The sequence below is a fragment of the Physeter macrocephalus genome, chromosome 20, assembly GCF_002837175.3.
Source record: "Physeter macrocephalus isolate SW-GA chromosome 20, ASM283717v5, whole genome shotgun sequence".
In the NCBI taxonomy this organism is placed as follows: Eukaryota; Metazoa; Chordata; class Mammalia; order Artiodactyla; family Physeteridae; genus Physeter; species Physeter macrocephalus.
Window position 1 is genome coordinate 37,027,427 of NC_041233.1, and position 24,994 is coordinate 37,052,420.

Consider the following 24,994-nt stretch of genomic DNA (forward strand, 5'->3'; position numbering starts at 1 on the left):
TCCTTGGGGAAGGCATTCTTACCTATTATTTGTGCCTGCAGAACCCAGCTTGGTCCTGGCAAATCATTATGCTGATTGAAGTGGGTTGAATAGCCTGCATTTAACTGAATGGTAGCTTATGATTCTTCTTTATCTTTTGATGGGCTCCTTTTGAGTTTTATGTCAGTACCACCAACTGGAGTTGTAGATTCCAACCTCCAGGTATTTTTGAAAATTAGGAAAGTATTTGTCCATTTGTAGTTTTCCAATCTTCTCTCCCTTCTCCAAGTCTCCCCTTGTCACCTGCCATAGCTAGCATTGTTCCTGTGGGCTCCAGGTGTCCTGTGGAAGTATTTTCCAGTTGCTCCGGGACTCATAACCTTCATCTCTGAGGAAATACAATTTGCTGGTTGGATTCCCTCTGTTTTTCTGGAGTTCATCATAATCCTCACAGGGAATGTGTAAATACAGCTAGTTCCAAGGAAGTTGCTTTCTCTCCAGGTTTAAAAAAAAAAAAAAATCCCCCTGCTATGTAAATAGTCTTCCTTCTTCTTGATCCCAAACTTGGTGTAAAAGTGACGAAGTGAGAGAGTGGCATGGACATATATACACTACCAAACGTAAAATAGATAGCTAGTGGGAAGCAGCCGCACAACACAGGGAGATCAGCTCGGTGCTTTGTGACCACCTAGAGGGGTGGGATCGGGAGGGTGGGAGGGAGGGAGATGCAAGAGGGAAGAGATATGGGAACATATGTATATGTATAACTGATTCACTTTGTTGTAAAGCAGAAACTAACACACCATTGTAAAGCAATTATACTCCAATAAAGATGTTAAAAAAATACACTGTAATAATGAAATAGAGTGTTGAGGATGAATTAAGTGAAAAAAAAACAACAGGTTATGAAGAATTTGTGGCATGATTTTAAATTTATTAAGAAAAAATTAAGATCAAAGAAATATACTTTGGTAAACATGGAAAAAAAGAATGTAATGCTGTTCTCAGCATGGCTATTGCTTAGCTGTTTAGGGTATTTAGAGTATTAATAATTTTTATTTTATTCTCTATTTCTTATACTTTTTTATCATGCATAAAATTAACATGAATTATTTTAAAAGTCAGAAAAATATCATTAACTTTTTTTGTACATTGTTTGGAGTATAGATTATGTCTCTGAAGAGAGTATGGCAGAGACTGGTAGCCTACCAAAATGCATTTTCCCTAATAATAGGTTAAGGCTGACATGTGACTGGACTGCATGTCCCAGCCTTTCTTGACATTAGATATGGCCATGCACTTAAAATGGAATGTGAGCCAAAGAGATACATGCCACCTATAGGGTGGGCTTTTATGTGTGGAGATGTGCTTTGTCCTCTCCCTTTCTCCTTTTGCTGATTGGATGCAGATGACAACACTCTAAGGGACTAAGGAGTTTGTGTTCCTGAATCATTATATTGGGCGAATCACCTGCCTACTTGAACAATTGTTGTAGGAAATCATCCTAACAGAAGTTTCTTGGGGGTCTTACCCAATGCATGTATAGGCAACCCTCGGCCACAGACACACACAATGAATTCCCACAAAACACACCCTTCTCAGGCCCCTGCCCTGAAAATTCTGGCCTCTTAAGAAACTTGGAACTCTCTGACTTACACCTTTTTAGTTCAAGGATATTACTGCCCCTGGGGCTCCACCTCCCTGTACCATGGCAGGAAAACACCTATAAGAAGAAAGCCAGGGCAGCTGTGGGGCTCACCTTGTGTGTTTGTCTTATCTCAAGCATCAGTCTTATGCTGCCTGCTACTCAATGCCTGAAAACAATTGTCTCATATACTTGTCTTTTTTAGAGTTTCCTTCAGTGGGGGGTTATCTCCTGTCATGACTGGAAGCAGAAGTATAATTGCTATTTTTAGATTTTTTTTTTTAAATTACAGAATCTCACATTTCCCCTCAACAAAAATATACATTTACATGAGCAGTTCATAGTTGTCCTGGCAGCTTCAGTGTCTTAGCATGGTCAACTCTCTCCATAATAATAACTCACATTTGTACAGACATTTTTAGCATTTAAAAATCCTCTTGCAAATATTAATTTGTTCCGTACAACATTGCATTTGTCTCATTCTACAAATAAGAACCAGACTTAAAGATGTTAATTCCTTTTGGGCAGTAATGAGAATTTCAACCCATATTTTCTACCCAGGAGTGCAGACTCCGTTAACCTATCATTTTAGTCAACAAATCAGGTACCTCTCTAGGAAGAGTCTTGCACCAGATGCTGAGAAAATTAACATATTTCTCCAAAATGGTACACACTATAGTACAATGGTTCTGGAATATAGTATAACCAGGAACTTAATTTGTTGCTCTAAAAGAATCGGAGCCCGTTCTGGCTTGACAAGGTGATACTTGCATACACCTCTTGCATGTCTCAAGGTGATCTGTGTGCAGAACCCTTCCAGTTTCCATTCTAGCTTCTCTTCTACCCATGAACGGTGGAATGAGAAATGAGAATTTGATCAGGGATGTTGGTACCTCTGACTACTGTTGGGGAGTGGGTGTGGGGTCAACATGGGCATGTGACGAGGTCTTAAGCTGGACAGGTCTCCTAGGTTTACTGCTATCTACTGGCAAGTTTGCACTGGCAAGAGTTGAGATATTACTACAAATGTTTTCATCCTTTGAATCAGTCTCAGAGCCTTTTGCCTCCCATAAAAGATGAGGTTGCTTCTCACTTATAGTTACTCATAAACGGTCAGTTGATTGTGAGCTAGAAACAGGTGATGAGCTAGCTTTAAGGATCAGGCATCTGTGCTAACCACTGCTCTTGCTCATGTGGCACAGGGAGATGTTGTGTTTGAATGGACATGCTGGCTGGTCCTACATGGATGATGCTATGGAGAGATGATATGAAATGATTCAACCTAATAAGCCCAAACAAGAATCTCGATGCTGAATTACAGAGAACTTCATTCTATTACTTAAACTTTTCTTTCATTATCACTTTAATGTTACCCACTGATCTTAAGGGACTCCCTTCTCTTTTTCAGTTGTTATTGTTTTTTTTCCTTTTTTAAATTGAAGTATAGTTGATTTACAATATCGTGTTAGTTTCAGGTGTACAGCACAGCAATTCATTTATATATTATATATATATACATATACATATATGTATACACATATATATAGATATATATCTTCTTTTTCAGATTCTTTTCCCTTATAGGTTATTACAAAACATCGAGTATAGTTCCCTGTGCTTTACCAGAGGCTCAGAGAAGAGAGGTGAGTCCAAGAAAAGGAGGAAGAGTCCAGCCAGATAGTTCAGGGCTGAGTGAACTCTGCGTCCACTCTTACTAGTTTTCCCTCTTTGCCCTTAGCCCCACCCAGCACTGCTTGACCATACTGCCCTAAGCGGCTTTTCTACAGGGCCCGGGTCACCCACCAGAACTCAGGCAGCTCTGCTGATGGCTGGGAAGTGGGCAGAATCAGGCATCTGTCGACTCTCCACTTCTGCTTTCTCCAGGAAATGAGCAGAAACCCAGCTCAAGTGATTCATAGTGAAACATCGTTAAAGACTGAAGATTCTGGGCTCAGTCCTCTTCCCCTAAGCCTGAGGGGCTGTGGCTGGTTATGGGGGCGTCCATGCCATTTGACGTCTCTAGGCCCTGACGGACATACTCCAGGTAGGTCACCTTGCTCTTGGCCACGCTAGGTCAGCCCAGAGGTGGGCATGGGGGTCCTGTCTTCCAGGGCAGGCTGACTGGCCGCCTCCTGGAAAGCTGAGCATGGGAGCACATGTGACCACCAGTGCCTGATCTGGGTTTGTGGATGTGGGAGAGGAGGTAAGCTGAGGAGCAGGAAGTATGTGCAGGGCAGGTGGCACATGTGCTCAGGGCCACTCCGATGTCTGGGTCTGCTGGGGTATCCCACTCTTGGGGTGTCTCAGTGTTGGGGTGTTTGTCACTGTTGGGCTTTGCTGAGCCAGGACAGGCTCTGGCACTGTTCCTCATCCTCCTACTTCAGGTCAAGCCCTTTCTCATGGTTCTGTTAAGGAAGGTGACCTGCCACACCTAGGAGGGGCTGGACACGGGCCCGTGTCTGCCAACTGTCCAGGGGTGGAGAGAGGGGCTGGCCGTGAGACTCCCCTGCCCACCCCCCATGTGGGCCTCTGAAGGGTCCCAAACAGAGGGGGCCACTTCAGACTGGTCACCAAGAGGTCTGGCTCTTTCCTGGCCCTGTGGTCACTGCTGGACGTCTGGTAAGTAGGTACCCCTTGGGGCCATCCTTTCCTCGTCCGAATTACCACGTCAAACCTTAGCAACATCAATATTTTTGAATCAGCAGGCCCACTGGTTTCAAGAATTAGCTCTTTTCTCCCCGCCTAAAATTGCACCTTATAGAACACAGAACCAATCCTTCGTCCCAACCTCTCTGAAGCATGAGGAGCTAATCTGGTAACTAAGGAGTTCGTGTGTTACCTTTTCCATGGAAAGTTTCAATTTTAATATGATTTTCTGCATGGTCATCCATTTAATTGTTCAACAAACATTTATTGAGAGCCACTTCCTGCCAGGCACTGCTAAGGACGGCCGGGTCAGTGGTCAGGGGAGGGTGGTGCCCAGTGCCACAGGCTCCAGTGGGCTGCAGAGCAGAGAGTAGGGAGCAAGGGTCAGGAAGCCCGGGAAAGCACATGTCTTCTGAGTTGAGGCCTGAAGGAAGGGAGGGCCTGAGCCATGTGCGTTTCTGAGAAGCTTTCTTGGCAGGGGCAACTGAGAGGGTCAAGGTGCAGAGGAGGAGGCCTGGTGGAGACCAGGGTGGCAGAGAAGGCTGAGGAGTGTGCCAGGTGACCTGGCCAGAGAGGGCTGGGGTTCAGTCAGGTCAGGGAGGGCCTTCCTGTCCAGTGTGAGGACCTGGGCTGTAGTCCCCCAGACTTGGGAAGTTTTGAAATATTGAGTAGATAGAGAAGAAAATTTAGAAAAAGTGTATAGGGTATAAGGAATAAAAATTGCATAAGCCCTGTGTGCTGTCATCTTCGTGTTGTTTTAAAGATCATCAGCATCTTTGAAGTCATCTGTGTGCTCATCCTTCTCTGTCTCTTCAGAGCTGTTGATATGAATTTTGGGTTTATTGTTCTTTTGCCTTTCCTTATAGTTCAACCTTATATATTTAAATTGCTAAATATGTTATTTGGTTTTGCGTGGTTTTGACCTTTGTAAATAGCAATTAAATGTTCTTTTAAGACTTGCTGGATTGCCTCAAAATTATGTTTCTGATATTCCTTCATATTGTTGCCTGTGCCTCTAATTCATTCATGTTTATTGCTGGATAGTATTCTGTTATACATGAATATACCTCAGTATACTCTCCCAATATACTGCCAGTGGGCACTTGGGATATAGGGTATATAAATCTTCAGCCTTATTGGATGATATCAAAACTTTTTCCAAGCCAATCGTACCACGTTACCCACTCATCAGCAATATGTAAAAGTTTCCGTTGCTCTACATCTTCACCAACATTTGATCTTGTTAGAGCTTTATACCAATTCAGAGCAAATGAAAAGCCATCTATGTTTTGAATTTGTAGTTTTTGAATTACTAAGGTTGGGCATCTGTTTATATGCTTATTGCTCACTCTAAATTCTTTTTCCTCTTCAAATCTTTTTCTCTATGGGGCATCTGTCTTTTATCCTATTGGTTTTCTGTAATTCAGTACATATTCAGATGTTAATTCTTTGTTTTTTATGTATGTTATAAATACTTTTCTCTTATTTGTGCCTTGTCTCCTTATGTTATTTGTGATTTCTATTAATGATTGAATTTCTCAGTTTCAAACAAGCTAAATTTACCCATATGTTCTTTTATGATATACACTTGTGTATTGTCTAAGAGATTCTCCTCCACTAAAAAGTCATAAAATTATTCTCTTACATTATTAAATTTTTAAAAATAATTTTGCCCTTCATATTTAGTCTTTAATCCTACTTAGTAATGATTTTCCTGTATAGTGTGAGGTAGCAGGTAATGTTTTATTTTATTTTGTTCTTTCCATATGGATAACCAAGAGTCTTAGCTCCACAAATCAAAAAGGCCATTCTTTAGCCACTAATCTACAACTCTGTTGTAAATCTGTGTAGTGGGTCTGTTCCTTGGCTCTCTTCTGTCACTGTGTTTCTCCCTTTGCCAACACTAAATAATATTATTAACTAGAGGCTTATAATAAATTTTGGTATCTGGAAAGAGTCTCCTCATTATTTTCTTCTTCTTTCATTCTGGCTTGACATTCTTGGTTCCTTCTTACTTAATATGGATTTTAGAATCAGCTTATCAGGTTCAACAAAAAAGTTATGTTCAGATTTTATTAGAAATATAATTTGAAGAGAGGTGATATCTTTATGAACATGACTCCGCCAATTCATGAACATGGTTTGTTTCCTTATTTATTTAGGTCTTCATTAAAATATCTAAATAAAATGTTATAATTTTCTTTATAAAATTAGTGCACACTTTGCTTAGATTTATTCTTAAACGGTTTATTTTTATATCATTGCCACTGTCTTTAAAAATATGTTTTTTTGACTCTTGCTGATATATGCTCCCATTTTAAAGAAAAATCACTTTCTGTGGGTATCAAAGGGAGAAGAAAGACTAGCAGTTAAGAGGCTGTTGTAATAATCCAGGCTGGAGGTAATGGTGGCTTGCCCCAAATTGATAGTAACAGAAAAAATGAGAGGTGGTCAGAGTGGTGAGATTCTAGATATTTTTGAGAGGGATCTGACAGTGTTGCAAGCATTGGGTGTGGGAGAGAGAAATTTAAGATGATTCCAGAGCAACATGGAGAATGGAACTGTCATTTACTCAACTGGGTCAAGGGTGGAAGGAACTTATTTGCAGGGTGGTGATTATTCCAGAATATCGATGTGGACATATGTAAAGGTAGAGATGCCTGTTAGACATCAAGTGGAGGAATGAATTCTTGGCACTCCCCCCCGCAGGTGGCCTTCATGGTAGAAAAGCAAGGCAGTGTGGCCACTTGGGGGAGGGGGTGTTGTTGCACAAAACAAACTGAAACATCGGAGTTTGGTGCAGAGAAAGGTTTATTAATCGAGGAGGCGCCGACTCAGAAGATAGGAGGCCTAAGCTCGTCCCAAATCTATCTTGCTAGCTGGCTGAGGCACAAGGTTTTTAAAGGCAAAAACGGTAAAAGGGATAGGGTCGTAGCATATGTGATCAGCTCATAGACCTTCTTCTGATCAGTTGGTGGTGCGGTAACGGTGAGGTTTCGGGAATCTCAATCATCAACCTTCTGGTTCCAACCAGTCTGGGGTCTACGTGCTTGTGCTCAGCCTGTAGTCACCATCCTCTACCTGGGTGGGGGTCTTAGTTTCTACAGAACAACTCAAGGATAAGCATCAGATGGTTATCTATTTCCCTTCAGGAGGAACTAGGAGTCCTGTGACTCTCCTGTCCTAATCATTAACTGCTTGAGTCTGCTCTTTGGAACACGGAGAAAGCTTAGGAGACTAAAGCTTTTTTCCCCCCTATAAATAAGAAATGGGGGGCATGGAGGGTCTTTTTCACCCAGGAGGGCCCCGTAGGGTCCTGCTCAGTTTCAATTCCCCCTTTCATTTGTTACTCTTCAATCCTGAGGGGAACAGGTGCTGGACTAGATCTTTCTTATTCTCTTTCGAATGAAGTTTTGGATAGAGGGGTTAAAATTCAGCAGAGGAACTCCATTTTACTGGGACTTGGTTTCAGGAGTGGAGATACACCCATTTTATTTACAACTAGGGCCTTGCTTTGGTTGTCTCCCTCCAAGGGCTTCAAACCATCAAAATGCACCTGCATTTTGCATGGGAAATGATGTCTCCAGGCAACATTTCTAAGCCTTCCGCACACCTGTTAAACACGTAAGTCTCAAAGTCCAGATCTGCGTTATCCAATACAATAGCTTATAGCCATCCGTGAAAAGTCGCCAGTCTGAACTGAGATGTGCTGTAAGTTGTAAAATGCACCTCGGATTTCAAAGATATTACAAACAAACAACAAAAGAAATATAAACTATCTTATCTCATTAATACTTGAAACTATTGATTACGTATTAAAATAATAATATTTTGGATATATTGGCTTAAATAAAATATATTTTTAAATATATTTAAACAGAGAGATTTACCTAATTTAACCTATTTATTCTTACTTTCTAAATGTGGCTGCCCCCAAATTTAAAATTACACATGCGGCTTGAATTTGTGGCTGGTTTTATATTTCTGCTGGGAAGCACCCTTCAGAGAAATGATGCTTCTTGTTCCATGGCTAAGGCTTTTGTGAGGAACATGGTTCAAGAAGGATGGGAAGTTAGAGAAGTGAAAACTCACTCGTCCTACATAATTCCAAGAAGAAAGAAAGGATGGAGGATAAGAAGGATGGATATAGTGCTTACAATAAGCTGGACACTAGATAGGGCACTGGTATTTGCAATCTCATTTGATCCCCACAGTGAGATCAGTTTCATTACTCCCACTTTACAGATGAGAAAATGGAGACTCAGAGACGTAAGGTCCTTTGCCCTCAGACAGTAAGTGCTTTGTCTGGGATTCGAGCCTGGTTGCACCTGCTAAGTCTGCATGCTTTGCATTAGGAACACTACCACTAAAAAGCTGACGGAACACTCCTGGAGAGATGTAGTCAACATTTGGCACGAATGTGAAAACTGCTCTTCCCTTTTGGCCTATGGTTAATCATTTTTTTGAGAATTCATCTTCATAGATAATTCACAGCAAACAAAAACATTGCATGGGGATCCTTTCTCCCAGCATTGCCCATAACAGCAGTGGAGATGCCCAGAGCATCCCATTAATAGGGACTTAGAGAGTCAATTCTGGGGATTCAACCAAGAGGATGCTCCTTGGTCATTAAATCTGATAATTTAAGGAAAAGAGCAACATAGAATGCGTTTATGGTATGATGATGGATGATTAATGCATTAAAACTCTGTACATCAGTTACAAGTAAAATATACTTGGATGTGAAAAGTAGTATGCAAAAAACAAAAAAGAGGGCAGGAAACACTTGTTGATTTTTGTATTTTCAATAATAAGAAAATTGCCAAGCAGCACTACAATATCAGATTTTTAAAAGATATATACAAAATATAAAGAGTTATACAGTCAAAGATGAAAAAAGATATGCATACATGAAGAAATTGTGTTATAGAGTGGTCAGAGCATATCAGGAGTTAATGATGTTGAAACCTACAGTGAGCCCCCAGAGATTTCACTCCTCCCAGGAATTTGGAGGGTGAGGAATAGGATGGGGGAATCTCAGCATCTGGAGACCTTCATACAGAGACCTAGCCTCTGCCCACACTCTCCACCCTACTTTCACGCTGCATCCCTCACAGTGGCACAAAACCATCTGTGGTTCAGCCTCACCTCTCTCGTCCCTTTGCATGCCCTTCCCCCTGGAGCAATTCTCTCTAGCCCGTCCACAATCTCTCTTCACCTCCCCTCAGGCTCCCTCTCCAAAGTCCCTGCTTCTGTGAACCCTCTCTTACTATCTCCCACCCTCACCCCACCCCACCTCATCCCCAATAACCAGCTCCTTCCCTCTGTCCCCTTAGTGCTGGATTCCTGCTCCAAAGGTTGTATTTCAGGCATTGTATTACAGCATCCTTTTTCCGGCCTCCTGTCCCCTGCAGGCTGTGAGTACCTGAGGGCAGGTGCTGGGCCCTCTGGGCAGGCTCAGCATCTACCAGAGGGTCTCTGGAGGCCATCTGTGACACTCTCTGCTGAGAACCCCACAGGGACTCCCAGGACACTGCATGGGATGAGGGCCATGTCCATTACTGGCATTCATGGTCCTTTCCCAACACACATCCTCACCCCATCCCTGCTCCCTGTGCTCCAGCCCTGAACCCCACCTTTGTCTCTGAACACACATGCTACCTGGAGTGTTTGTCTCCTTTGCTTTGGGGACACCTCCTCCTCATCCCCCAGTGCCCATCCTGGGTGCAGTCTTTTCTGAGAAGCCCTTCCAGACCACCACTCCCCTCTCTGGGCTGGGCCATGAGCCTTCTCTGTGGCCCACAGCCAGGCACCTCCATGCCCAGCACCTACCCCACTGTGTCTGTTTCCTCAAGTCCAGGGTGTGGACCAGAGGCAATTCTGCTCCTTACATGTTTAATAATCAAATGGCCACAACACAGAGAAAGCTGAGTAAAGCCGCAGCTCTGGTGGCTAGCCTGGAGGGTGAGTGATTAACGCTGGGTGTGCTGCTGGCGTCAGCCCAGGCATGACTGGCCAGCTAGTGCCCACCTTGTGCCAGGGCTAATGAACCCTGGACCCCGTGGCTCCCAGAGAGCAGCTCTTTCCTGGAGGGATGGCGAAACCACAGGGTCCTGCTCTGGGCCTGCTTGCCTGCAATGTGAGGGGGCCATGGCAGGCCTTGTGCTAAACCTCTCACAGCCAGAGGTCAGCAACTACTCTGCAAGGCCAGCCAGGGAACCCCTGTAGAGCTGCTGGCAGTAAGAGTTTCCAGCTAGTACCTGAGGTGCCCCTGAGGTCTGATTTTACCACCGTTGACCACTGTGTCAAGCCAGCCTAGAGTGGTAAAAGGGGGTGGGGGGCTTTGGAGTCAGAAAAGTCTGCATCTGACCTTGATTCTGACACTTATCAGCAGTTTGATTTCAGATAAGTTACCTATTTTCGCTGAATCTCAATTTCTCTGAGTCTTGCTTTCCCCGTCTGTATAATGGGCGTAATAATACCTACGTTACAAGTTTTCTAAGATTTGAGGACACCGACGGCCTGTTAGTGATGCTCATTCCATTATGGCCATATTCTTACTTAGGAATCATTTCTTTACGTTCCAGTGGAGGCCAAGCCACGGATTAACTCCCTCGCTGGGAGGCTCCTGATTATGGGAGCTGGGCTGCTTGTTACCTGTGCTGTCACCAGCCCATGTCTTTGTGTGACAGTGGTAGCTCAGTTGCAGCTAAGCTTTGAGGGTCTGGCCAGGGGAACTGCTCCCTGGCCATTTTTGGCAATGTGGAAGTTGGTACACATACCGAGATATGAAACTGGGTCCCTTCCCCAGGACGCCGTGAGTTCCTATATTTTGTTGCTGTTGCAAAAACCACAGAGGTGTGTGCCAGCCAGGAGTGCACGGACTGAAATCAGAAAAAGGAAGTGAGGAGGGCCATGGGAGGTGTTGCCCCACCTGCCTGGTTCCTGCCAGTCAAGTCCCCATCTTAGTCTTCAGGGGAATTTCTGAACTTCTGGAAACAACCTGAGCTGCCTCCTTTTCCTCTTGAGTCGTTTGAGGCAGGATGTAGGGCCCTGGCCTCTGCTGTTCTCTGCCTGCGGGCACTCTGAGTCCTTGGCTGATGTAAGAGGTGGTGTCACTTGCTAACTGGAGGGTCTCGGGGCTGCACCAAGGTGATCGCTGGTCCTCGCCCTAGAGCTGGGTGTCAAGGCTCTCAGGGCACCTCTGGCTCTGCTCACCCCTCCGCCCTCCCAGCCATTGTCTGCAGAGCTGCTATTTTCCCACCTGCCCCTCCTGTGGCGTCCCCTGCACATGCTCTTGTTTTCACCCTGGAGCCTCGCTCCTGGGGACGCCATTCCTGCTCCTGGTTTCTACTCTTTATATTTGAGATGACCAAATCCTCACTTCCAGTCTTGTCTCCATGCGCTCCTGGGCCCACACCTCTTAAGGCCTCAATTTGGTCCACTCAGTGTCCTATTGTCCTTTCAAACCAGCTCCTTGTGAAAAAACCTGAGATTGGACAGACTCAGTGGACAGGCCAGCAGGGAGGTGGTGCAGAAGAGAAGCCAAGGACTCCAGAACACATTCACAGAGGGCCTTGTAGGCTTACATTCCCTCAGGAAGTGCAGGCAGATTTCAAGAGCCTTGAGGCAGCAATATGCACAATGGGGTAGGGTGGGGTGGGGCATGTATGATGGCTGAAGGTGCCACTGTGAGGCCCTGGACATGGCCTCACATACATTCACGTGCTTAATTCTTCCCACAACCTTGCGAGGAAGATTTTGTTCCCATTTTACAGCTGCAGACACTGAGGCTCTGAGAGCCTAAGTCAATAAGACTGCAGGTTAGAAAGAGAGCTAGGATTTGAATCAGATCTGTCTGATGCTGCTCTGGGTCAGCCTGCCCTGGGTGGGGAGGGGTTGAGACAGGTCTAACCAAGTAGTCTAGGCTCAGGGTTGTGGTGTTATCTTACTACGGAGTCAAGGCCAGAGGCTGCCACACATCCTAGACTCATAGGGCCCATTTCCAGATGCGCTGAGCTGACCTGCTGGTGAGCTTGGCACTCTTGGGACCTGCCCAGCTCACAGTTAACCCAGGGGCTGCTGTCTGGCCTTCAGACAACAGGGTTTCCTGGGAAGCAGGAGAGACCTAAAGTTAGTCCCTCACTCTCTCCCTAACCAGCACTGTGATGCTGGATGAGCCACCCACCTCTCTGGGCCTCAGTTCTCTAGGCATTGCACACTCTGGGATTCTTTAGCAAGGCACCCTTCCGGGGACTTCCAACATCTTCCCAGGCCCCCACCTCTCCTGGGGACACACAGGCATCACCTGGGACCTTGTAGAAAACACGCCTGCTTGGGGCCCACCCAGACCAATTAAGTGGTAATCTCTGGGGACCAAGGTGTGCACCAGGGCTGGTGATGACGGCTCTATTTCTAAACTCATCAAGTGGATTCTTCATCTCTTTGGATTATCTCAGAGGTCCCTTTGCCTCCTTGTTTCCAAGGTGATCCTTCTAACTGGAGTGCTCATCACCTACATGTGGGGTGTGCGTCAGGCCCCCGGCTTGTCTTTCTTTTCGTCTTTCCCTGTTCTAGGCCTGGCTTATGCCAGCCAGGAATAACCTTTCTAGATCTGTGCTTATCACATTGTTCTCCTTTTCCAGACTTTCAAGATCTCCCCATTATCTAGAGCCCTGCGTCTAACTGTGTCAGCCTACGTGACTCGGCTATAGTGTGATTTCTCATCATGCCTGCACTCAGCCCTCTCCTGTCTGGAGAGTCTGTCTGCTCTCACTGAGCTTGGTGCTGTTCAGGGTCCTCATCTAGCTCTTCAGTCTGGTTTGCGAAGATCAGGTTGGGATGTTAGTGAAACCCCCTTTGAGCAGCAGCCCCAGTAGAAGGAGCAGGGGAGGCAGGGGGACGCTTCACACCGGCATGTTACTGACGACTTCTTTGTCTCGGGACCCGCTGTCCACAGTTTCACGCCCACTTTTTCTTCAATTTATTCTCAGATGCAGAGACAGGTGTACAATAGAGTGATTCACAATTTTTAAAGGTCATACTCCATTTATAGTTCTTACAAAATATTGGCTATATTTCCCGTGTTGTACAATATATCCTGGTAGCTTATTTTATACCTAATAGTTTGTACCTCTTACTCCCCTACCCCTATATTGCCCTTGCCTCCTTCCTGTCCCCACTGGTAACCACTAGTTTGTTCTCTGTATCTGTGAGTCTGCTTCTTTTTTGTTATATTCACTAATTTGTTTTATTTTTTAGATTCTACATATAAGTGATATCATACAGGATTTGTCTTTTTCTGTCTGACTTCTTTCACTTAGCACAATTCCCTCCAAGTCCATCCATGTTGCTGCAAATGCCAAAATTTCATTCTTTATTTATGGCTGAGTAGTATTCCATCGTGTATATATATATCTTCTTTAACCATTCATCTGTTGATGGACACTTAGGTTGCTTCCATATCTTGGCAACTGTAAATGATGCTGCTATGAACATTGGGGTGCATTTATCTTTTCAAATTAGTGGGGTTTTTTTTTTTTGGATATATACCCAGGAGTGGAATTGCTGGGTCATAAGGTAGTCTATTTTTAGTTTTTTTGAGAAACCTCCATACTGTTTTCCACAGTGGCTGCACCAATTTACATTTCTACCAACAGTCTACGAGGGTTCACTTTTCTCCACATCCAGGCCAACATTTGTTATTTGTGTTCTTTTTGATGATAGCCATTCTGACAGGTGTGAGGTGATATCTCATTTGTGGATTTGGTTTGCATTTCCATGATGATTAGCGATGGTGAGCATCTTCTCATGTGCCTGTTAGATGCCATTACTTTTTACCCATTAAATCAGCAAGAATTAAAAAATGGTAACTAAGGAAGTGTGGACTCTGGTACATGCTTGATAAGAAGACTGTACATTGATGAGGTGTTTTGGGAGAAGCTGTTTGGAAATACGTGTCCAGAGCCTAACATTTTTACCTCTCTTTAGACCAAGCTATTTCCTTTTAGGAATGTATTGCAATCTGGTATTTAACCATGAATATATGGAAGGGCTTAGACACGAGGCCTATCATCACAGTGTTGTTTATAGTAGTGAAGCATTGGAAATGACTTAAATGCCTAAATGTAGGGGATTAGTTAAATAAAGGATCAACATGGTTCTACAGCCACCACACACCATTAAAAATGAAGATGTAGAGGATCTTTAACAACATGGGAAATATTCACAATACTTTTCTGTTTCATAAAGTTATGAACTGATTTATGAGGAAAAAAATGGATTGAGAGAAGATATTAGCGATTTTTAAAGGCAACAAGGGATCAGTTTCTAAAATATACTCTCTCAAAGCAACAGGAAAAAGATAGGCAAGGACAAATAAGCAAAGGTTATGAGTAATCATTTTTCAGAAGAGGAAATCCAAAAGGCTATGAGTCATATAAAGAGATGCTCAGACTCATTAGTAAGTGAGAGAGAAGCAAATTAAAATGAGGGATCAGGACTTCCCTGGTGGTGCAGTGGTTAAGAATCCGCCTGCCAATGCAGGGGACACGGGTTTCAGCCCTGGTCCGGGAAGATCCCACGTGCCGTGGAGCAACTAAGCTCGTGCGCCACAACTACTGAGCCTGCACTCTAGGGGGTTTCAGCCCTGGTCCGGGAAGATCCCACGTGCCGTGGAGCAACTAAGCTCGTGCGCCACAACTACTGAGCCTGCACTCTAGAGACCACGAGCCACAACTACTGAGCTCATATGCCACAACTACCGAAGCCCGTGTGCCTAGAGCCCGCGGTCCACAACAAGAGAAGCCACTGCAATCAGAAGCCCATGCACCACAACGAAGAGTAGCCCCTGCTCACTGCAACTAGAGAAAGCCTGCACACAGCAATGAAGACCCAACGCAGCCAAAAAAATAAAAAATAAAAAAAAAATGAGGGATCACTTTACTTCAATCAGATCAGCAAACATCAGAAAGCAAGGTGATGTTAAGCAGGGGTATAGAGAAGATGGTAGAGGAGCCTGTGGCGGGAGTGTGGCCTGGTGTCAGCTTTCTGGAGGCATCTTAGTTGATGGTACTTGGTTGAACTGAGAGACATACACCCTTGACTCAGCACTCCCACTCTGGTGTTTATACCCAGAGCCAGTCACATGCAGCCCCATGAGGGGAGTCTCATGGGAACGTCCAGGACAGGATGGAGGGCAGTCTGAGAAGTCTCAGGCAATCTAACCATCTACTGCGGAGCAAACAAATCAAATAGGCACGTGATGCCCACTGTGTAACACGGAGTGAGTGAGACAGTAAGCTGAGAAAAGATGCAGAAGGTCGTTTGGGGAACTTAAAATGATGCATTCAGAAATCATGTTCTTGTGCCATGTTTTATAAGGACCCGTGCTATCAAGCAGGTGGGCTGGGTGGGGTGGGGAAGACGGGACTGGGGGATGAAGAGCCAAGGGAAGAATGAATAAACCATCAGTGCCACAGAAGAACCTGGTCCTGGTCAGGAAAGAGACCATGCTGAGACTGAGAAATGTGAGGCACCCCGCCACCTGTCCCTGAGGGTCAACCCCAAGACGGAAACAAATAAACCCGCACCAAGTCCCAGACAACCAACCAAAAAAAGCAAAAGTACAGATAAAAAGTTTGCTTCAACAATATTATTAAACAGTATATTCGTAGATAAAAGCCTGAATATCAACAGTCATTTTTCTGGATATAGGCCTTGATATTCTTCCAGATATTTTTTTTTCTTCCCAATTTTCAATGCTGAACATACATGGCTTTTGTATAAGAAAATGACTTCTGCAAATGAAGTCTGAGAGCAATAAGCATGTGTGATAGAAGAAGAGCCAGGGACTCATGGAGTTTTGTACCTAAAGGGTGAGAATGTTCCAAAGAGGGAGGACTCATCTGGCCACGTGACCCTTAGTTAACTCCCATTCTAGCCTGCAAGGGGTGTGTGTTTGGGCTAAAAATAAAGCATGACACACCTCCGCAGCTGCTTAGCCCAGAGCAAAACACCGGGAGACCCACCTCCGTGTCCATCTGTCTGTTTGCTGTCCCTTGACTGGTGGCTGTTGGTTGCTGGCAGGATGCCGGGATGGACTCCTATGTGGTGACACAATGGCCTGGGAAGGCTTCTTTCAGGGAACCTGGACACTCTGGTCCCTGCTGGGAGTTTCTTGCACTCCTGACAAAAAAACAATAGGCAAACCTTTGCTGTTCTGTGAGTCAGTCCTGACATGGCTACAGAGTATGACAATTGAAAAGTCAAGGACACAAATAAAGGTATCTTCTCAAGGTTACCTATCTGGTAAATCAGCCTTTGGCTAGTTTCATGGTGTACGTCCCTATCCTCACGCATACTGACCCTGGGTCCCCGGCTTGTACACATTACTTCTGTGTGCACTAACAGAGAAGTTCTTTTAAGTTAACTTGGGGGTTTAAAGAGTCATTTTGAGGACAAATTCCTCTAAAAATATTGAGTGTGAAGCAAATGTTGCTGAGAATGAAGAACTTACATCCTTTTCATCTCATGTGGTAGAAGGAAGTTAAAATAGAAAATACAGAATTACATGCCTTTACAAATACTGGTGGGACATTTACACGTCTATTCTATTTACCCAGCCTTTTTAAAGAGGAGCAGTGTCAGGTAATCAAAAAACAGGCTTCGGTGTTAAAGGCTTGCATTTCAACTGATGTGTCACTACCCTGGTGCCTTTTGGTTCAGTCAGTTTCCTTACTTACGTAGAAAAAATAAGAATGCCCATCTCTTTCGTGACAGAGTCTGTGTGAAGAGCCCAGGATGGTGCCTGGCAAACGTTAGATTGGCAATATGAGTCACATCTAAATTGGAATCTCTTTTTTCAGAAGTGTTCCTTATTTTAGTCAGTTTCACATTCTTAGAGGAACCATCTGCAACAGGAACTGGACTGAATGAGGATGGTACCTTGTCCCACAATCAGTTTCTTTAGAAAGTGTTGTGATAGGACTGTTCATTTTTCTTTTTTGCTCTGAATTCAGATCTGCTTTGCTGAGGCATGGAGGCAAAAGAGGTCTCAGAGGCTGAAGACAGAGCTGAGGATCCAGGTTCTGAAAATAAAGGCCAGCCTGATGTTGTTCAGCCTGATTTCCCACCAGGAGGGCAGACCCCTGGCCCCACTGCCCTCTGGGAGATGCTAGAAAGGAAGTTTCTGGAATACCAGCAGTTGGCTCCCAGGAGCCCAGCTGAACATCAGAAGAGCCTGTTGAATCTTCTCCCACTCTTCCTAAAGGTTGGTGTTCTCATTTTTGAAACTGTAAAAAGATGATACAGCACTCTGGGGACACTTCTGGGATGTCTGGAAGCTGGCGTCAGTAGTTTTAACATCATCACAAGTGGTCTCTGACTGGTTGCTTAGAGGAGAGTGTTGTGCTATTTAATAAAGATAGCAAGCAAGACTCATCTCCAGGGTGAGGATGGGCTTGGAAAGGAATTGTCAGTTGGCTCTTGAGTACCATTGCCCCTTTAGTTTAAAAAAATGATATTGTTTAACAATGATATTTTCAATCCCAGCTTGGGAGCCAGAGGAGAAACCTGCACCTTCGGGAGCTAGAAAGGCATCTGTGTCCTGACATGTGAGTGGCAGGGTGGCTGGTAACCTCAAACACCAGTAATGCCAACACCAGGGCCTGGGAGAGCCGGAACATAAATTGTGCCAATAATGCAAACTGAGGTGTAATCCATGGGAGCAGCAAAGCAGTGCTCCCTCCCCTGGTTGCAGACACACAAGAGAAGTCCAGCCTGTCCACTGGGCTGGCACTCTGACTAGTGGCAGCTGGTGACAGTTTGGGTACAAGGGATTTCCTTTACTGTCTTGGAATAAAGCTCCTGCCAGTGAGGTCTGCCTTATAGCTGAAAATATTGAAGTCTAATTGTAGAGTTGGAAATGCATCTTTTTATGAAGAACTTAGTTTTTGCTTGACTATTGATTTTGGGATATTATTACAAAAACCATGTACCTACATTCAAAGTACAGAGAATATGAGATACTTTTCACATTTGAAAGTAAACTAGAACAGATGGAGGCTTTGCAGGTTTTCATTGGGAAACCCCTTTGTTAATATGTTTCATCTCACTTATTAACCAGGAATACTTAAGGATTTCCAAAGATGACTCAGAATTTTCTTGGGATCATATTTATAGGATGCATGGAATACTTAAGCATGCCTTTCTGTAAAAAATTGCCAAGTAACTTATTGTCCGTGAATTCATTGTTTTTCTCCATGTTTCAGATTCGTATACTCCATCCATCCCATTTCACAGATTGGATAACTGGGGCATAGGGAACATACTGGAAAAGAGGAACTAGATAAGGAGAGAGGGCCAGGTTTCTCCTTCCCAGCCATCCCTGCTCTGATGACCCCAGCTTCTGGGAGGTAGCTTTGCCTCACCCAATTCTCAGATCAAATCTGCCTTATAAAAGGAAAAATGTGAGCATCGCCCCCTCCCCCCCAAATCACTGGGAGGGCATATGGCGTCCAGACATTGCACTGTATCTTTTCCACCCCTCTGGGCAGCCCTAGCTCTGATGAAAGGACTCTGCATCTGAGAGCCAGGGTTTGATACTTCCTTGCCTCTCTCCAGATTGTTGATTTGAGAATTCATTCATTTGTTGTACAAATATTTATTGAGCTCCTATACTCTTTTCTAGGGCCTGGTGCTATGAAAGTAAGGAAGACAGATAGAGGTTTTACCTGCATCTGTCCAGAGCAGAGGATAACTGACTAGCACCCAGAATGTGTTCTCTTTGGCTTGTAGGGGTTAAAAATGAATTAGTGCCATTTTTTCAAAGTGGAAACTTTTCAGGTGAGACTTAGACTTCAGATTTCTCTTGAAAATATTTGTAGCTGTAATACCGATAATTGGATGGAGATGGTTAGGGGCACTTCTTTTAAACAGAAGATGGTCTTGGTCTCTCAGTTTACCCTAGTCCCCCACTCCCTAATGTCTTTCACCCAACCCATATCACTCATTTATGTTATCTGACCCTTTAGGCATTGACCTCATGGATAGCAAGCTGTTCCTATTATAACTGAACCTTGGTATTGGTCCATGTTTCCCAAACCCTTTCCTGGTAACAGGAGGAACAATAGCCCTATTGCTGAATACATGGGCTTTAGAGTCAAACAGTAGGGCTCCAGTCCCAGCTCCATTGCTTATTAGCTGTGCATCCTTGAGCAAGCTACTAAATATTACTGAGCCTCAGTTTCCTCATCTGTAAAGTGGAATCAATACCAATTTGCTGGGAGACTGTGAGGGTGAGATCAGATGAGGATTGTAAAGTCCACAGCACATGGAAAGCAGACATGATCCCCATCACCTTTCCACCAACCTCCTGGAAACTGACTGCACATGTGCAGTTTGAGATCCTGTCACCACAATTCCCCAAACTGCTGACAAAATCTGCTATGTTTTGGATCCCTGGAGCCCACATCTGATGAACCCTGTAGAGGCAGATTATTACAGGCTTTTTATCATTTTCTTTAAATCTATATCTTTTATTAAGTCCTATATGTTTACAAACCTGTTGTTCTTATTAAGTTCTGACTAATAAACCCTGCCAGAACCACAGCCCTCAGGCTTCTTAATTAAGAGCTGGTAGCAGAAAAGAACATGGGGAAGGTGGGAGGTTTTTGGGGGGTTGTAGTGCAGATAAAATCTGAGCTGTAGATGAAGACTGAGGACAGCCATTGGAATACAAGTCCCTGTGTTAGAAGTTAAGCTTGTAACCACTCTGTTCTGAATTTTATACCCATAAAACAGAACTCCTCAAGGTTGTCTGCAGAGAACCCCTTAGAAATATCAGGACTTTAAAAAAAGTCATGCTGTCTCCCATGGCATGTGGCCGATTAACATCTGATTCCTCCAAACACACAGCAGGGGATGAACTTCTCCCTTATCCTGTCATTGTTTATACATAAATCTGCATCAACTATGAGGCAAATACAAAGAGGGGCTTGGTTGGTTCTATAGTAAATTCTAGCCCCACTGCCTCCCAAGTTGAAGAAACACTGCAGTTGTTAAGGAGTAAACCCACTCAACATTTTGGTGACTGTCTTGGTGATAAGAAGTCTCAGGGCACTGGAATCCCAGCAGGCAGCTGCCCTGAGGGGAGGAGTCAGAAATGAAGTGCTCACTGGGATCTGCAGGATCTCCTCCTCTACCAAGCTCCATCACTCCCTTTCCTAGGTCAAAGCCAGGGCAAGTGGTTACTTTCACTGATGATAGGTAGTAATATTCACCAAGCTCTAACTAACTAAGCCAGGCATTTTGTTCCATGCTTACAAGCCCTTATAATAACCCTGTGAAGTAGGTGCTATTTTTAATCCCAGCTTTTTTTTTTTTATCCCAGCTTTATAAATGAGGAAAGGGAGGTTTAGAGATGTTGCATAACTTGGCCAACGTCAGCCGGCTGTTAGTGGGGAGCAGAACTTAACCTGGGCAGTCCACCCAGGCTCGTGTTGTTAACCATTGCGTTCCCTCGGGCAGTGCTGAGGTTCATAAAACAGAGCACATCTGGTTTCTTTCCCTATCTCATGACTCACTGGGCAATGGCTTTGCCTGGCTCGTACCTATGTCCCCTTTCATACAAAAAGAATGCCACCCCCTGCACATGTGCTGTTTGGATAGCTGACTCCAGGATGTTGCAGACAAGGAGGAGGTTTTATTGAATCACACAGGAAGCAGCACAAACCCAATGACTTCAGAGTAACCACTCTGAAGTAACCAGAGTGCAGAGCAGTGCTTGCTGGAAGGATTCAATTGACTGCTACTCTTTCTCTGCCAAGAGCCTTGGGCTTTGGTCTTTCTAGAACCCTTCCTATCATAAGATCTTACACCAAGAGAAGAAGGCACTCTGCTAGCAAGCATGGGTAGGTCCTGTTGGCCTTCAGTTGAATTTGCTTTGGGGGAAAGGGGACCACTTGGGTCCTCTCGTTGCCCAATAGAGATATTGGGTAATAATAGATGGAGAAAACTAGAGCTACAGATGTAGTTGTTGAAGATTGTTCTTAGAATATGTACTTTGAGAGAAAGCAGGCAGCAAGACAGGGAATCCTTAGAAATTAGTGTAAAATTCCTCACTGTTTGGGACAGACAACCTGGGGGGTGGGGCTACATGGGAAAAAAAGGGAATCTGTGGATGTGGTAGATTAGAGATACTGCAGATGGGTTCACACTGCTCTCTTCAAGAGGTGACATCTGTGTCCCCTCCCCTTGAATCTGGATGGGTTTGTGATGGCTTGACTAATGGAATAGGGCAAAAATGACATTTCTGGGCTCAGGCCTCAAGAGCCTTGTAGCTTCTCTCTGTCACTTGAAATACTCATGTTTAGAACCCTGCTTCCATGTTGTGAGGAAGCCCAAGCAGCCCCGAGTAAAAGGCTATGTGGAGAGAAACCAAAGCCACTGACCTTGCAGCTGCACTTGCTGCTGAAAGCCAGCACAACTTGCCAGCCATGTGAGTGTGCCATCTTGCAAATGGATCTCTTAGCCCTTGTTCGCTGCCCCAGCTGAGTGAAGCAGAGAAAAGCTGTTCCTGCTGAGCCCTGCCCAAATTGCAGATCCATGAGAAAAATAAATGATTGCTGTTATTTTAAGCCACTCAATTTGGGCCCAGTTTGTTATACAGCAATAGATAATCAGAACAGTAGGTAACATGGACAGGAATCCATTTATTTCCTAGTGTGGAGGGATTGGAATTAACACTAAATCAGTTGTACTTGGAGATGAGTGTATTTGTGTGTGTGTGTGTGTGTGTGTGTGTGTACATGTGCATGTACACAGGTGTGTATAGCTACTCTTAGGCTAACTGCATGGCCAGTGGTACAGAGTTTATATCATTGGGTGTGGTCAATCATTCTCATACAAACCCAGCATGGACCCAACTGACTATGGAAGAGAGAGAAGTCACATTAAATATAATAATAAGGATGACCAACAGTTATTTCCAAGTGTGGTATCCAGAGGGGATGGTGAGGGTAAATACCCCTTCTTGTCCATCCCTGACTCTAACCCACTTCAGAGTGGGGCCTGCAGTATGGTTTATTCCCTCCTCAGGGGAACAATATTTGTGTTATGTTAGTAAAGTTTTGATGCATCACTTTTTTTTTTTTCCTGTTTACAAAGGAGAGAATCAATTGTGTCACATTATCAGGGGAAACTCATGTAAAGTCTATGAAATGTTTTGAGTTCACTTAAAGGCCAAACCACCAAACTCTGAGGCAATGAAAAAATAGTAATACTGCAGTCACGCTTGAAAACTAACCAGATTCTCTGTCATTCAAAGCTTGGGTTTTCTCCCATCTCCTCTAGAGCTTCTGTCTTCCTTATGCTCTGGAGACCAGAGCATCATTTTCTTTCTCTTTCTTCCATGTGAGGGGACAGCCATGAGGCATGATGGTGCAGTTTAGAGGATATAAGTAAATAAAAGTTTTTTAAAATATTGAGCAATATTCTCCCAGCATGAAAATCCCAGTTTGGGAAAAAAATTAGGTCCTTTCAAAAGCTGCCTTAACTCTTTGGGGTCTCCACGGTACCATTCAGCAAATGATTGCCTCTGTGCCTCAAACAGCACCCCAGTGGCCTGAAAGAGTTGATGGGGACTCCAGAAGTAGCCCTCTTGGTCCCAGGAAGGAGTGTGAGCCTTGGGAGAATCTGGTTGAGCGTACAATTACTGTTAAACTCACAGGGGCCCGATTTGCTTTATTGCAGATGCCTACTGGAGTCCCACTGCTCAAAGATGATCTCGATGCCTCTGAGTCAACTGCCTGCAAATTGGTCTTTGAGGGGTTTGCCACTGCAGGGAGGAGGCACAGGAATTTGTTAGGAAGATATCATAGCAGATATGATATCAGTCCTGGGGAGGGAAATAATGTTACCACTGAAATTCCCAGCCAGAAGGACTGACTTTATCTCTCCAGAGATTAACCTTTCCAGGTGATAGCTGGTTTCCAGGTGGTAGCCATACATTTCTTAGACATGCACATGCTACTTGGGTATGTGTGAGATAACTCAGCTCTTTACTCTGTTGCTTAACTGGTTCTCTAGGATTACCCTATGGCTCAGCCTCTGTTTCTGTAAAGTGGGAATAATAATAATCCCAATCCCTATGCAGATTCGTGGAAACAATGCATGTCAGCGCTTGGCCCAGCATTTGGCACAAAACCAGCACTCCGCAACACGTTCGGCCATCGTTCTGTACCCTGTGGGTCTCATAATCATGTGTTTGCTTATCAAATATTTGGTGAAGGTCTACTATGTATAATAGTGTTTAACATTCACCTAGTATTTTTGTAGTTCTAGCAAAGTTCTGATGTACCGCTTTTTTATTGACAAAGGAAAGGTGCGACTATGTTCGTTTATAGGGCAGAAAATTTTTAAGTATTTCAGATACAAAGTTTTGTTCAACTCAAAATACCCAAGTACTCACCACCCACATAAAAGAAATGAAGCATTTCAGATAAACTAAAGCCACCTGTGCATGAATTCTAGCACTCATTCCCCTTCCACCCTCCTCCAATGGTAACTCCCAACCTGCTGAATTATCATGCCCTGTGGGAAATGATATATAGAGAGACAGCAAGTTACAGAAGTATATTACAGTATCATTCTAAAATACCTGTGAGACTATATGTAAATTATACAGTAATATGGGTGTATTTTTATAAACATAAGTAATATTATTATGTAATTTATGTATAGTCTCACAGGTTTTTGTAGACTCATACTGTAATATACCATTACAATTTGCTTTTTCCACAACATTCTATTTTGGGGATTTATCCATATTGATACAGCTCTATTTCTTTTTCAGTTCTATATGATATCCTTATATAGATATGTCACAAATTATTCATTCATTATCCTATTGATGAACATTGTTTTTCCCAATCAAAAATAACGCTGCATGAATATTTCCTTGTGCATGCCTGCCAGCACTTCTCTAGGGACTACACCAAAGATTGGAATTGGTGGGTTTTTGGATGTGTGCCCCTTTAACTTTATTGGATTACGTTAAATGCTTCTTCAAAGAGGTTCTTCTAAGTGACACTCCATCATAGAGTATGGGGGTTTCATGGTTCCTCACCTTCAACCACATTTGATAGTGTCAGATTTTTCATTTTTACTAACCAGAAAAGTATAAAATATCTCCTTGCAGTTATAGTTTGCATTTTCCTGATTATTAGTAATTTGCCATTTTTCTTTCAATAAGTTACTTGTTTCATTTGCCCATTTTTTTAAAATCGGATTTTTTCCTTTTTAATTTATAGGAGTCTAAATACCAGTCCTTTGTCAGTTATATGCATTGCAGATATTTTCTCCCAATCTGTGGTTTGCCTCCTCATTTTGTATATGGTGTCTTTTCATATAGAGAAGAGTTTTAAAGGTTTTTACTTTTAAACAAATGTAGTATCTATTGCAAGGAAACATACTGAAAATGATTTCCCTTTGGAAATTTTATGTGTTTCTCATCCTTTCTAGAAGGAGGATCTCAGCTTAAAAAAACTTGGTCAGGCCTTTGGGCAGGAACACGATTTAATATGGCTGGTGAGTGGGAGCAGTAGACAGGAATCCAGCAAAATTACATTTCAGAGAGGCCACTAATTGGCACAGCAGCTTACCTTCCTGGTAGGAACCTGGGATCAGGAATTGCCAGGAACTCAAGTCTGAGGCCGAGGACAGACT

The 24,994-nt window shown here is 43.8% G+C and overlaps 1 protein-coding gene across 2 annotated transcripts in view; it reads left to right on the top strand.

Annotated features, from left to right (window-relative positions):
• Window positions 1-17,306: 17,306 nt before the first annotated feature.
• WDFY4 (WDFY family member 4) overlaps window positions 17,307-24,994 on the top strand; it is a 261,838-nt gene continuing 254,150 nt past the window's right edge. For both annotated transcript variants that reach the window (XM_024121405.1, XM_024121406.2), the window contains exon 1: window positions 17,307-17,540. In XM_024121405.1, the coding sequence (XP_023977173.1) occupies window positions 17,307-17,540 (234 nt within the window). The remainder of the gene's footprint in view (window positions 17,541-24,994) is intronic.